The sequence below is a fragment of the Nestor notabilis genome, unplaced genomic scaffold, assembly GCF_000696875.1.
Source record: "Nestor notabilis isolate BGI_N333 unplaced genomic scaffold, ASM69687v1 scaffold26750, whole genome shotgun sequence".
NCBI lineage: Eukaryota > Metazoa > Chordata > Aves > Psittaciformes > Psittacidae > Nestor > Nestor notabilis.
Window position 1 is genome coordinate 13349 of NW_009911925.1, and position 13311 is coordinate 26659.

At 39.4% G+C, this 13311-nt stretch overlaps 1 protein-coding gene across 1 annotated transcript; it reads right to left on the minus strand.

Annotated features, from left to right (window-relative positions):
- Nucleotides 1–344: 344 nt before the first annotated feature.
- Nucleotides 345–9460, minus strand: LOC104401120 (calmodulin-A; the record flags this gene model as incomplete). The annotated part of the gene is made up of 5 exons (XM_010017081.1): nt 345–1600; nt 3049–3184; nt 3939–4045; nt 4117–4260; nt 9424–9460. Coding segments are annotated over 5 exons (453 nt in total), but the record flags the coding sequence as incomplete, so codon positions are not given.
- Between the last annotated feature and the right edge of the window lie 3851 nt (nt 9461–13311).

The following is a 13311-nucleotide window of genomic DNA, read 5'->3' on the forward strand; positions in this document are numbered from 1 at the left end:
GATAACCATATAGCCTATGTTCTGTTCTTGCCAGGAGTGCAGAGGCAAGGGGCACAACAGCATCTGGCATTCTTTTGGGTCTTTGATTGGTCCTTGGTCAAAACCAGGTTTGTTTTCCACTTAAAAAGAAATTAAACCTTGACAAAAATCAGTGCTATAAGCATAATCATGCACATTAACTGACTGGTAAGAGAATGTTTTCCTTCTGTACTTTGAGCTGACTGTATCCTGAATGGCAACTCAGACATGATAGTTTCAGTAAAGTCCAGGTGTGAGACTAAGTTACCCCCATGTAGCAGCTGACAGGGAATAAACTCCAAAATAATTAAAAGAAAGCAAACAGGTTTAGTTGTCTGAACAAGGAATTTTAATTTTAGGTCAACTATTGAACTAGGTCAACATCCAGTTCACAATGTCTACAGATAGTGGGCATAGCCAGTCACTACGGTAAGTTTATTGAAGCACCAAGCTCCACACAAGACTGTAAAATACATTTTAAACTACTAGTAAGAAAGCTTCTTCAAGTCAACAATACTATTAAGGGCCAGAGTTTAAGGACTAAGTTTTCACCTTCCAAGCTATTTTAAGACAGCCAATCCATTGCATAAGCAAACCAAACTGCTACATACTGAAACACAGAGCAGTAACGGTATTGAACAATTCCTGTAAATAATTCAAGGATACATTGAAACAGTATGGGTAAATTGTAATTTTTTTATTGGAAAACAAATATACAACTTGGAATGGATTTGAGGCAAATCGTGCCAGAAGCAGATTTCTTTTAAAATAAGTGGCTAAACAAAGTTTAAAAAGCATAGTAACAAGAGGAGAAAATGTTTTCTGGTACAGGACCAGCAGTACAAAAAAACTTGTGTACGAGTACCTGGATAAATCACCCGTTTTGCATTAGTGCAACTTAAGTTTCATATTGTTGACTGTCAATCGTCCACAACGTTAAGACTCCACATTTCAACAACATGTTACAGGTATGGCCACAAACAAGTTACTGTGAAGCAAGCTAGGAGAATGATTTTTACAGTGCATTAGCCACATGTATATGCGCTATTCACACGGTTTTATCCTGCAGTTAGCTGCAAGAGTCTTTATCCTCCATCACAGACAGCGGAATAAGCTCCTTTATGTACTGGAGAACTAGAACCAGCATGTTGCTTTAACTAAGGAATTGCTAATGCATGGTAAACCCTAGCTTACTTTATGTAACTTGTAACACTAGTCATACCTACATCTCCTAAAGAAAGCTACTTTTTTTTAAAAACAGATAACCCAGATGTTCCCTTAGTTAACCAACTCCATCTAACTTCAGATGTGCAGAAGGGCTTAAATATCCAGAGTAAGCCACATGCAACATTTGTTACTTAGATCAATTTTCCAAAAATCAGAACAATGACAGTAAGATAAAGGAGAAAAACATGGAGGAATGGCCTTCTAATTACTATACATGCATATTCTTTTGACAGTAAGGGAAAAACCTTTTACAGATAAGTTACAAACAGAGAAAAGGCAAATAAACAATTTTGTACAAGAAATTTAACACATTCTGTACAACGTCTTCACTTCGCTGTCATCATTTGTACAAACTCTGCAAAAGGAAAGAATTGCATAAGAGTTATTCGGAGAAAAATCTGAACTGCAAGATCTGAGAAGTTACCTGCCTTACTAGTGCTAACATTTTCAATACTATGTTTTCAATTATATTCAGAAGAGCATCTTCAGGACAGTCCCCTTATCCACGAATCACACCTTAAAACTCCGCCTATTTTTAAGGAAAAAAGCACCTCTACATTTATCAAAAAAAGCTGGTCCCTCAGCATACTGGAGAGCAGCCTTACTTCCAAAAATGATGCTTTACAGGGTCCTCCTAACCACTGATTTACGGACAGGGACAAGATACCCAAGAATGACTAAGATCAGTGGAAATTGTGCTGAAGTGTCCATCAGTTAAGTAAGTGTACAACCAAGACATTGCAGTGGTTTGGTTTTTTTTTCCCCCAAAGCAGAATATATCACAGGTGTTACTATTTCACCTGGCCAGCTTTAAGCAACTGAATTATTGTTTATTCACAGCACAATGGAATTTAGATCCTGCAAAATAGTTTTTTTCACTTATCTTGCTGAGCCATAGTTTCAGGTACAATAACAAAAAGAAACCAGGAACCTAAGAGGAATTAACTGGTTGCCTGAGTTTCAGAAGAGCAATTGGAAACAACAGAGATGCCTGCCCTCTGTGCACCAGCCTCTGAACAGTCGATTTGCAAGTACAGTTATGAGGCAGCAGCCTTGTTCATAAAAATGCCTTTTGCTCCCAGATGAGTGCTAATCCTGAGGCCACAACAGAAAGGCCTTAAAAGGAAGCCACAGCTACCCCTCAGGAACAGTAAATGTATTCCCTGAAAACACCCCAGCTCCTTTTTGCAAGATGTTCAGAAAGTTAAAATGAAATCAAGCGTAGTTCTTCTGAGCTGCAAGTAATTGTGTAACAGGACTCCTCCTGCTTGCATGACTTCATTCAAGTTTCAATACCAGGAAGAAAGGAGGAAATGAAAATAAGCGACTGCTGCAGCCAGTTTGTGTGAAATCATTTAAGAAGTCTTCTAAAGGACTCGAATTTTCTGTGTATTTTAGGAGCTTTCCCCCATGAATTAGTAATTTTAAGAGCATTAATGAAAAATGAGCAACTTGCTACATTCGGATCAACATTCATTAGTGAAAAGAACAGTACATGAACATCTCAGCTAGGTTCCTTATTCTAATGGTCATCAGACATCATTAGATTTAGAAAGTTATTTCTTACACTGCACAGTTGAATAATTATTTTTTGCCTTTGGCACAAGGTATTAATGCACTCAAGCTTAAAGCTATTTAGAGGTACAACATGTACAAACTAAAAGACATTAGCTTAAAGGAACACTAACTGTTGAAAAGATCTCTGTACATTGCCCTATTTAAATTCAGTGTAGCTATCAGCATTGACACAATCACTGGCATGCAAAGTGCTACACAAAAAGAACCTTTTTAACAACTCCTTACCTTCATAGTTTACTTGACCATCACCATCAATGTCTGCTTCCCTAATCATTTCATCAACTTCTTCATCTGTTAGCTTCTCTCCAAGATTTGTCATCACATGACGGAGTTCTGCAGCACTAATGTAACCGTTGCCATCCTGGGAAGAGAAAAGGAAGACTGGAACAGACTTGCCTATTGCTTAGTAACTTATCTATAACTTAAGGCTACTGCAGAGCAAGTTGGACATTAAGAAGTTAACACAAGTTAGACATTAGCACCTGCACAAAGCAAATGAGAGCTGTAAGCATATTGTCAATATTTTTCGTGATCTTAGCCTTAAAAATCCATTTTAAAAACATCTTGTCTAGTACAGTTTACTCTGGCTGTCCTATCCAAAGCATTTTTGAAATCACTGACAAAGCAATCAGCACCTTTTGCAGCCTTTTCAGGTGACAGATGCCTATTCAGTCATGTGACTGACTAGTTCCAGCATCCATCTTTTAGAACACAGGCTACTTAAAACTCATTCACCCAATTCATGGCAGACAGCACAAAGCCACAAGGCCTTCAGAGATCACTTTTATGTACAGCATCCTAGTTGGGACACTGGATACTGAAGTGCTGATATTGCAGAAGACTATCTTTTTAAAAATATTTAAACAATTTCTCTGCCATCCTTGTACAAGTATTTTAATATCATAGCAAGTGGCAGCTTAATAGTATCACCCACTATCACAATGACTCCTTTGATTTTCAGGTGCAGCACCACAGTAGACTTGAACTTTTTAGGGTGATTAGTTAACCTAGAGGTTCTAGATCACATTATTGCAGACACCCCTCAATTCAGTGAGGAAGCTCATTAGAACTCACTGAGTCTTCATAACAAATGTTTAAGGTAAACATTTTAGTACCTTGTCAAACACACGGAACGCTTCTCTAATTTCTTCTTCACTATCTGTATCCTTCATTTTTCTTGCCATCATTGTCAGAAACTCTGGAAAGTCAATTGTGCCATTGCCTGCAAGACAGTTACTTTGTTAGTAAAAACAAGTTTTAGACACTTTACTGCGTTATTAGTAAAAATCTTACCATCAGCATCTACTTCATTGATCATATCCTGTAGCTCTGCTTCTGTGGGGTTCTGACCAAGCGATCTCATCACTGTCCCCAACTCCTTTGTAGTTATAGTACCATCACCATCCTTGTCAAATAGTGAAAAAGCTTCTTTGAATTCTGTACAACAAAAAAAGGAGTTAATCCCTTCAGCTTTGAAAGGTTAAGTTTACTTAGCCATTTAAGAATCCACTGCTGCTTACTGTTGTAAATTACAGAACTTGATGTCATTCTTTAAGGAAATTTTGATATACTGCTCAGTCTGGTTTAATTGTAATGCCAATATGGAAGCACCAGCATCTGGAAAACAACCTGACAGTCACATCAACCAAATTTTGACCCAAGATGGAAGTTTATCCATTTCACAAGCACAGAGACTCATCTCAAACAAGGATCCCTAATACAAAGCTGAAAGGAGTAGCTATCTACAACTAGAATGATCCACATCCTTTGTAGGAACTGGCTATCTCACAAGAAAACATGAAGTTACTTTGAGAAAGCTGAAAAGTGGTACTCAAAAATACAACTGCTACAGGTTACTAGCACTTCTATTACTAATAAAGATAAATAAATAGGAAAAGCTATAATCAGCCCCAACTAAAACCAATTTCTCATTTTAACTCTGTTCTGCTGGACGTTAAAATCTGAATAATATATACTACATGAAGCTGCAAGACCTGCACCATCGGTATTAACATTTGGCTATAGCTAGCTAAAAAGGAACTTCGTCCAGCCTTCTTTCTCAATGCACTTCTGCAGTTTTTCAGTCTCTCTATGTATACAACTTCAGTCAGTTGTTCACAGAGGAAAGCCACTGGCATCTTAGTTTCTGAAAGGCTGCTTAGAAAATTACTTCAGTCCTACTGTATCCTGAAGCAGCCTTCATGGAACTAGTCAAAAACTGTTGTAAGACTGCTTAAGTGCATTTCCCTGCTACCTCTTAACCCCCTACAATGGCTGTATTGTAGCCAGCGATATTAATATAAGCATAACATGCTTAATTGTCCAATTCAAAAAAGGGAGTTGGTTTTAATCCATGCCATCTGTTTGTCTTTGGCCACAGACTTTATACTAGCTCACTGGACTGGAGTAGCTCATACACAAGTTAAACATGAAAAACTTAGCTATTCTCTTGTATAGTTCAGATCCTTTTACAGCTTTCAAGCTACCTGGGATCATGCCTCTGGAGAACTTGTTAGCTCAATGGTACTCCTGCAAAAATACTTCCAAGAATTAATTTTTTTTAAGTTTCCAAGCAGACAGCTTTCCAGATGGTGGGTTTCCCAGACCAGGATTAGTCACAGTAAAAGTTGTGTTTTCACATGAACTGCATGAAGTTGTACTTCATTTCATACTGTGAAACACTTGAGGTGAGTACAAGCTGGCAAGTGTTAAAAATGCAACTACAAAAACAGGCTTTTTATAGTTCATGAATACAGCTATAATACCAGGGCCATGGTTGAGTCCCATCCAGGAAAAAAAACCCCACTCTTCTACATCTAACAGCCTGAAGTGTTCCAAAAGCCAACTCCCACTGTTTAGCACATAAGAATCAGAGCAAGGCTACCACAGGACCAGATTAAATAGTTTCAAGCCAGTATTGTATAATCACAAAGCAGAAACAGGCTTACCCAAACAAGCAGCTATAACCTGTGCCTACAGTAGCTTCCAAACAGTCTTTGTGGCTAGTTTCAGTTAGCTCAGAGGCAACAAATAGGTTTACCAGAAGTAAAGCTTTACACCAAGGAAGAAAAGGCTTTTAGGTCAATCCTAGTGAAGAAGTTTGTAGTCTATCACAGAAGGACCTCACAAGGGGAGCAGTAAGTCTTTATCGAGAGTCAGATACTGAAGTGTAATTCTAAATGTTTAGCTGTTAACCACTTCATCCTACTTGAAGATCAACTGTTACTAACACAAAGTTGACTTCACAGTACTGCAATGACCCTGCCTAGAAAAAGTAACAACTTTTATGCAAAATCCAAAGACTTGCTTTCTACAATGTGGGCCAGTCAGTGGTATATCCTGAACTCTTGAGATGAACTACTCAAAGGACAACTCTTCACCTTCCACTCAAAGATGCATTAGGCTGAGAAATAATCATAAAGACAGTAAAGCAAGTCAAAGATCAACAGCATACTCCTGATTGAAATGCTGAATTGAGTTATGAACACAATTTAAATTACCTCTTTAACCACGAGTAGGAACCACCTCCAGTAATCAGAACAAAGGAGTAACAATGTATGCAGTTAGAGTTTAGACTAGAACAACCTAGCACAGCTTTGGAGGATTTGCAGCAATGACCAGTGAAGGCAGCTTTAAAATACTGAAGCTTAGTGAGCAACTCAGTGCTGGCTTCTGCAACACAAGATTGTAAGTCACACCTCCCACACTTAAACATCTTATCGCTCCATGCAGCATTTAAAGCAAATCCTCCCTCTATTCAACACTCCTCCATAGCAAGCTGCAAATGAAAATTCTCTTGTATCCTAGATAAGGCTAACCTGCCAGAAACCCAAGGACAGTGCTGGCAAAAAACACTCATCTCCAGGCCAGCCTACAAGGCTTCAATGTTTCTTCTGAGAATTGCACTGCACTGAGAAAGAACTACTTCTAGGCTCCACAAAAGAAAGGCTGGTCCAACAGAATGTGAACTCTAACACCCTAGCTCAAAATGTTCTATTTAACCATAGCTTCTGAGGCATGTCTGCACCACATATCACCTTTCCAGATAAAGTGGCAGTCTTCAGTGACCTAATATGTTCAGTGAACCAGAACTACCATTCGCACCCTCACACAATTTAGCCAGCTATGCCTGGAACTTTTATAGGAGAATGTCAATTGTTCTCTTCACAGCTACCAGGAGCTCAACACTTGAATATGACTATTTCTACTATGAAATAAATTAAGTAACTCTTGTGGTTAGATTCCCAACTAAGAACTACAACACACTAAGAACAAACACAATACATAGGCCTATTTGTTCAGTGCCCATTTAGACCTCTGAGGTCTAGGAGGAGTATAGAGCACTAGACCAGCTGCTTTGTGACAAATCTTCAGAGTCAACCCCCCCCAACCACTCACATCAAGTGGTTCTGACCTACATAGTTTTTTTTAATACAGCATTTAACCAAAGGGATACCCATTTGACTTGGCAACTTCAATTCTTACTGGATGAGGCTGCAGCTAGCATTTACACTAGCTTTCAAAACCAGTCTTTCCTATGAACAAAACCTGGAAAGTCTTACACCCCTACCTATAAAGGCAAGGAGCTTCTATCTTATATGACCAGTGAATTCCAAAGGATATAAGAATATCTGGAACCTTAAACAGATATAATTCTGCTGCTACAGAGGTTGTTTTAAGCATAGAAGCAGCTGCTTTTATTATTTTGGCCTATTATTTATGAAAGGGAATGTTGTCTCTACCTTGTAGCACCATTTTCTTAACCCCACCTTTAACTCAAGAACTATCAATCTTCAGCTAAGCTGATACGGAACAGTAAGGGGGCTCAAGCTTATAAAACCACAATCTCTGTAAAATACACAGTCTGTACCTATGACAGTTTTCCCATACAAGACACTGGCCTTCAACAGCTGAACTAAGCAGACTGCTTAGCCACCTCCAACCCTTCCTAAGGGTGGTTCTCAGGGTGGTTCTCCAACAGCCCAGTTTATGTCTTCATAACAGAGGTTTATGGTTTACCTGCAAACACACTTGCTTCATGAAACATCTCAGTCAAACTGAAAGTGGCAGGCCATTTTACACTGGATACAAAGTTATACTCTTACTCTTTTCACACAGATGAAAACCCTCTATTCCAGTATGACAAACTTATTAATACTCACTTTTGGCTCTGAAAAATGTACCATCATTACTGAATAGCTAACATTTGCACTAATCCCAAGGTAGTGTTAATAAGCTTCCTGTTTATATGACATAATCAGCTACATCAGCTAATAAAGCTCTACAGTTACAAACTGAACTGAACCATTACTGAAAAGACAACAGTGACAGCTGATAAAGCCTGCTATAATTAACATGATCACAAACCCCTCAAGATATATAGGCCACTTCAAGAAAAAAAAAATCTTGAGTTGAACTAGATTTGGCTTGTGCTTACTCCTAAGACAGTACCATGGCAACAAGTAAATAGACCGAGGACTTTTCCACAAAACCATAATTAGTCTCTTATGAATTAAAGCAAGCTTCTGAAGTCTAAGAGCTACAGAAGAATGTTCTTACACTTCAAATTTGGCAATTATGTTGAAAACAAACTAGCTCATTATGACACTTTTGTTTAATACAGTGTCTTCAAGAGTTACCCCATAGTTAAATAACACCACCTCTTAGAGGCTGTTATTTGAATGCTTGACCTGGTACTATTAGATTAGCAGAACCCTAATTCCCTCTAAAATCATTTCACATAACAGTTATGCACACCAAGACTTTCTAGTATTAACACTACACACTTGTCAGGTCAAAAACCCTGAAGTTTTTGAATGTCCATGGCAAGGCCGAATTCTGCATTACCAGCTTTAAGTCACATCAATTATTGAAGTTGAAATCAGTCTTCAGAGAGCAGTGACAGATACTAGTTTGTGCAGCCTGCATGAGTAGGAGACACAACAATCAAATTTTAGCCACTAGCAGACAGTTGTCAGTGCACATACATAAATGATTGTTAAGGGGCCAATACTAAGATGCAAGATATGCATATTTATTCAAGCATTTCAAAGCAAGTGCCAGACCACCAGAACAGTACACAGAACACTTGCATCCAAGTACACAGTACAGTTCCAAATATGGAATATCAAGAAGCCAGTCTCTGCTGTCATCAAAAACAGGCACACTGAAACATGTCTGCTGACAGGAGACCTCAAAGTAAATTATTTTTGCCTTCTGCTAGAAGAGCACTCCAGATTCCAAGTCTTCACCAGAGACTCTTTACAGGTTGCACTTGGGACAATACTACAGTGGTGGTGGTGGATAAACAACCCACACACAAAAAGCCCCACAAGGGAACTACAGAGTCTCCCCAAGTCTACTAGCTAGTAAATCTGTGAGGATGTGTAACTAGTCTAGAAAACAAGTCTTCAGATTCATTGAATCCATGGTGCTTTTGCAGTAAATAGGCCTTTAAAACTTAAGTGACAAATGAAAACATGCCACAATACTTCTTCAGTGACTAAGAAAGCTAAATATCTTGTGTAACACAGACTGTCACTGGATTAAGAGATATGCCAGGTCAAGTAGGAGCAGCAACACAGCACATAAAAACCTCACCTGCAATCTGCTCTTCTGTCAGTTGATCAGCCTGCAAGGAAAGAGAATATCATTATAATTGTAGCAAAAGTTCAAGGCAAATTAAGGCACACACTTCTGAATATAGTAGCTGCTCTTCAGGACTTATCTGTAGCATTCTGAAATAGTTCTAACGAGCACAGCTCAAAAGTCATGCTTGTGTGCCAAGTAAGAACTGGCAGCCTGTCCTCATTTCCTGACCCTGCAATATCTCATACACCCAAATAAAGCATTACCATGTGTACCAAGCAACACTAGCAAACTCAAGGCACCAAGTCCCTCTATACAGGCTTTAAACTCATTAACACAGCAGCCTAGTGGTAGTTGTATTTTGGTAAGCCTCAGTTTTAGACAAAGTGTTAACCCCTAAATCCCAAATTCAAGGCTGACTAGTTTCTTCTGCTAAATTACAATGTTATAATTAGAAAAATGTACACTTCTCTAAAATTAAATCATCCCTTAGTTAATATGACACTTCCTGTCCAAGACCTGACCATAAAAAACAGTCCATCTAATCACTACTAGCAGCTTCAGCCCAAACTGGTAATTCCACTGCATTTGTCATATGGATGCCTAGACTTTCTTGAGAGTACTGTCTACTGACTCAAGTAGCATAAGGTAGTTTACAGAGTCACTAGAGAAAGCTTCAGTGGCGAAAGACATGTAATTGCTTTAACAATTAGGTAACCCCTTGTTTATCACTTATTTTGCTTTATCACTGAACAGTTTTAAATCAACTGGATTTTACAGCAATAAAAAAAACCCTCTCAGTCTTCAAGGCCAAACCCAAGATGGACTTCACTCTTAAAAGAGCACAAAGGTGTTTGAGGACTGTAAAAATATTTTCCTTAGGCTTTCAAGTCAGCAGATCCTTCAAATTCTGGATAGCTTCAGTTCAGTTGCAGAAACCAGGCCACAGACATTCAAGGAAGCTCCTTGAGCTCTTTACCCCATAGTACTCCACAGAAGAGTCAAAACCAACAACTTCAAAAAATATAGACAAGATACACTTACTGCCAAAATGCAACACCACTTTTTTAGTTTTATTAACTTCAAGAAGCATCTTTTTATGATTACTTCAATACTGACAGTTGGAAACATTTTCAGTTATTAGCTGTGCCCACCAAGGTCTCTATACACATTAGCCATCTGTCAATGAAATACTTCGAAAAATGTACATACACCACCTGCTTTTTTTTTTTTTTTTTTTACAATTTGAATTACATTTCTATATTGCATACCAACTTAGACATTACCACCTCCTGGTTATTCTTCCTGCAACAGACACGAACCAAGCTGCTCAAGAAACCATACAAGAGCTAAAATACTCTTGCACAGTACCATGCATACAATATGGCAACAGCCCAAGGTAGAGGGCTTTTCACAATCAGGTTTCTCAGACTGTTCATGGCCCACCTAAGAATCAAGACACAGTACTGAGTAACTTCTAAAAAAAGCAGCCAAGGGGTATTTGCAGCTATAGACTCCATTTGTTTCAATTTCAGTAGCTGTAGGAAGTATTCCTGCACAGGTTCAACACTGGTTTAAAAAGACTGGGATAGCCTAGGGTGGCAGCAACACTGCTGAGAACATCACCAACTCAACATTAGTCTGAGATGGAAGCATTCTGCTGCTCACTTAACAGAAGTCTAGCAGATTTTTGCTCATCTGGAGTGTATCATTAGCACAGACAGACTCATACCTTTGCATGTTATTTACATTTTTATCGCTTGAGTGAGGAGAATGATGTGCTACATTTCTGTAGGGTATTTATATCCACAGAAAGATGTAGATCAGATTTAAGTAGCAAGAACCAAGTTTACTTAGGTCAATGCTTACGGGTTACCAAGTTGAGTCACATACTGTTTTATATAAAAACATGACATTAAGCAGTGTTTAAGATGTTAGGTGTTCCTGAACTCTTCCTCTCCAATTTCCAGCAATTTAAAACATCCTATAGCCACTAACCATAAATTTGGATAAGCTTAGTCAGTACCTTTAAGAGGTACAGTGCTTGAGAACACACAGCTTATTAGAAGCCACAGGTATAGGGCAGTTGAAAGATAAGCTAGGAGGTGGGGCAAGGTTGAACAAACACCATCTGTAGTCTGCACTGCTAGGCTCTGCAGGGACTGCTGCGCAACAGCAGTAAAAGGCGGAGCCAGCAAGGCTGCCAGATCACTCCCTCCCATGCCACTGAGGTAGAGGGCTATCAGCCCAAATCCATGCCACTGGGGACTTCCTAGCAGGGACTCCTGGAGTTCTTTGTCCTGAGCTTAAGCTAGACACTCATGCACCACACATGTGGCAGTATGTACAACTCCAGTGATGCAACCAACTTCAGAAACAAACAGTCAAATCACAACTGGAACATGCCCTATGCTGGAGTTTTGATATGCCCCTTACTACAGCCAAGATGCACCTGAAAACCTCCTCTGACGAAGGCAGGAAACCCGTCACAGCTTTGACATGGCATTCTCCAACTCGTATTGCAGCACCTTCATTTTCACTGCAGTGGCTCCCATCCCCCCACCCCCGGATTGCGTTAAGGGCCCGACAAAGAATCTGAGCCTGCTAGGAAAGAAGGGGAGCTGTTGTGCTGCAGTAGTTTCAGTGGCACATGCAGCCTCTAGAGGTAGTGTTCCATTACAGTCGTAGCTGCTATGCTGTAATCAGTTTGGAAGATCCTCAAGAGAGCGGACTAACACTCCCTGACAGAGAGCTATCAGCACATCACAGAACAGACAACACTGCTCTCCTCCAAAACATGGCATTTTAGTACACTTCACAGGTGTTAGATCTGAATGGAGAGTTCTATTCTGCCAAGATTAACTGAAGAACAAGAACTAGACAGGCTAGCATGTAAGAGCTAAAATAGTAGGTTAGCTTATTCAGGGAGCAAATCATCCTGCTTTATCTAGCATGTGCAATATTAGACAACATACATGCACAGGTGTAGCCTGTCTGGTCTGTCAGAATGAACTATAACCACAGTCAAAGTGTCACTGTGCCTCCTGGACACACCCATTTTTTATATAGACCTTGCTTGAAGATACTCCATTTTTGGTTCTGTACAGATGATGATTAAATGCAGTAAGAGCCTTTTACTGCTAGATTCATTTTTTTTTTCCTTTACAGATAGTCTGCTGTACAGGTTCACAATTCAAGCAAAAGAACAGATTCAGGCTTCTGTTCACCTAAATTCTTTGCCCAGAGAGAGCACTTAAAAATCCACACTTAATTTTTAAGCACCCATCGTTCACATTACACACAGCAAGTTGACAGTGATCTGATTCCTTAAAAGCATACATACATTCCCACATAATGAATGAAAAGCAGCTCTACTGCATCTTCTCTTAATGCAGAAAGTAAAAAATTAGTCATTGGTGTTGCTTTTGCGACAGAATTGTTCTTTTATACGTGTTTCGGTATCCACGTTTTAATTTAAAAAAAAAAAAACCACAACACTAAACTCATATCCTTTAGACCGAATTTGAAACAACTCTCCAATTCCACCAAATGTGTTCTATTTCAACAGTTGATTAAAATCCTAAACAAACGTATTGCTATGAAAAATAAATTGTGCTTCACCAAGAAAATGTCCACCGCAATGCCCAAAACGGGAAGCCAAAACCACCCCCCCCCCCCCCCATAATTCCTTGTTCAACAGAGCCACCGACAGCAAGGCTTTATCATGAAATCGGCAAGGGAAAGCGGCTCCAACGTGAGCTGACAACAGGTCTAGCAAGGAGGGAGATGGTGCAGTGAGGCAGCCTGCCCCTCATCATCATGCTGCTCAGAAGCTGCAGGGCTCCGCATTGCATTATTACCAGGCGCAACACACCTCGCTAGCGAGCCAGACATCTTAGG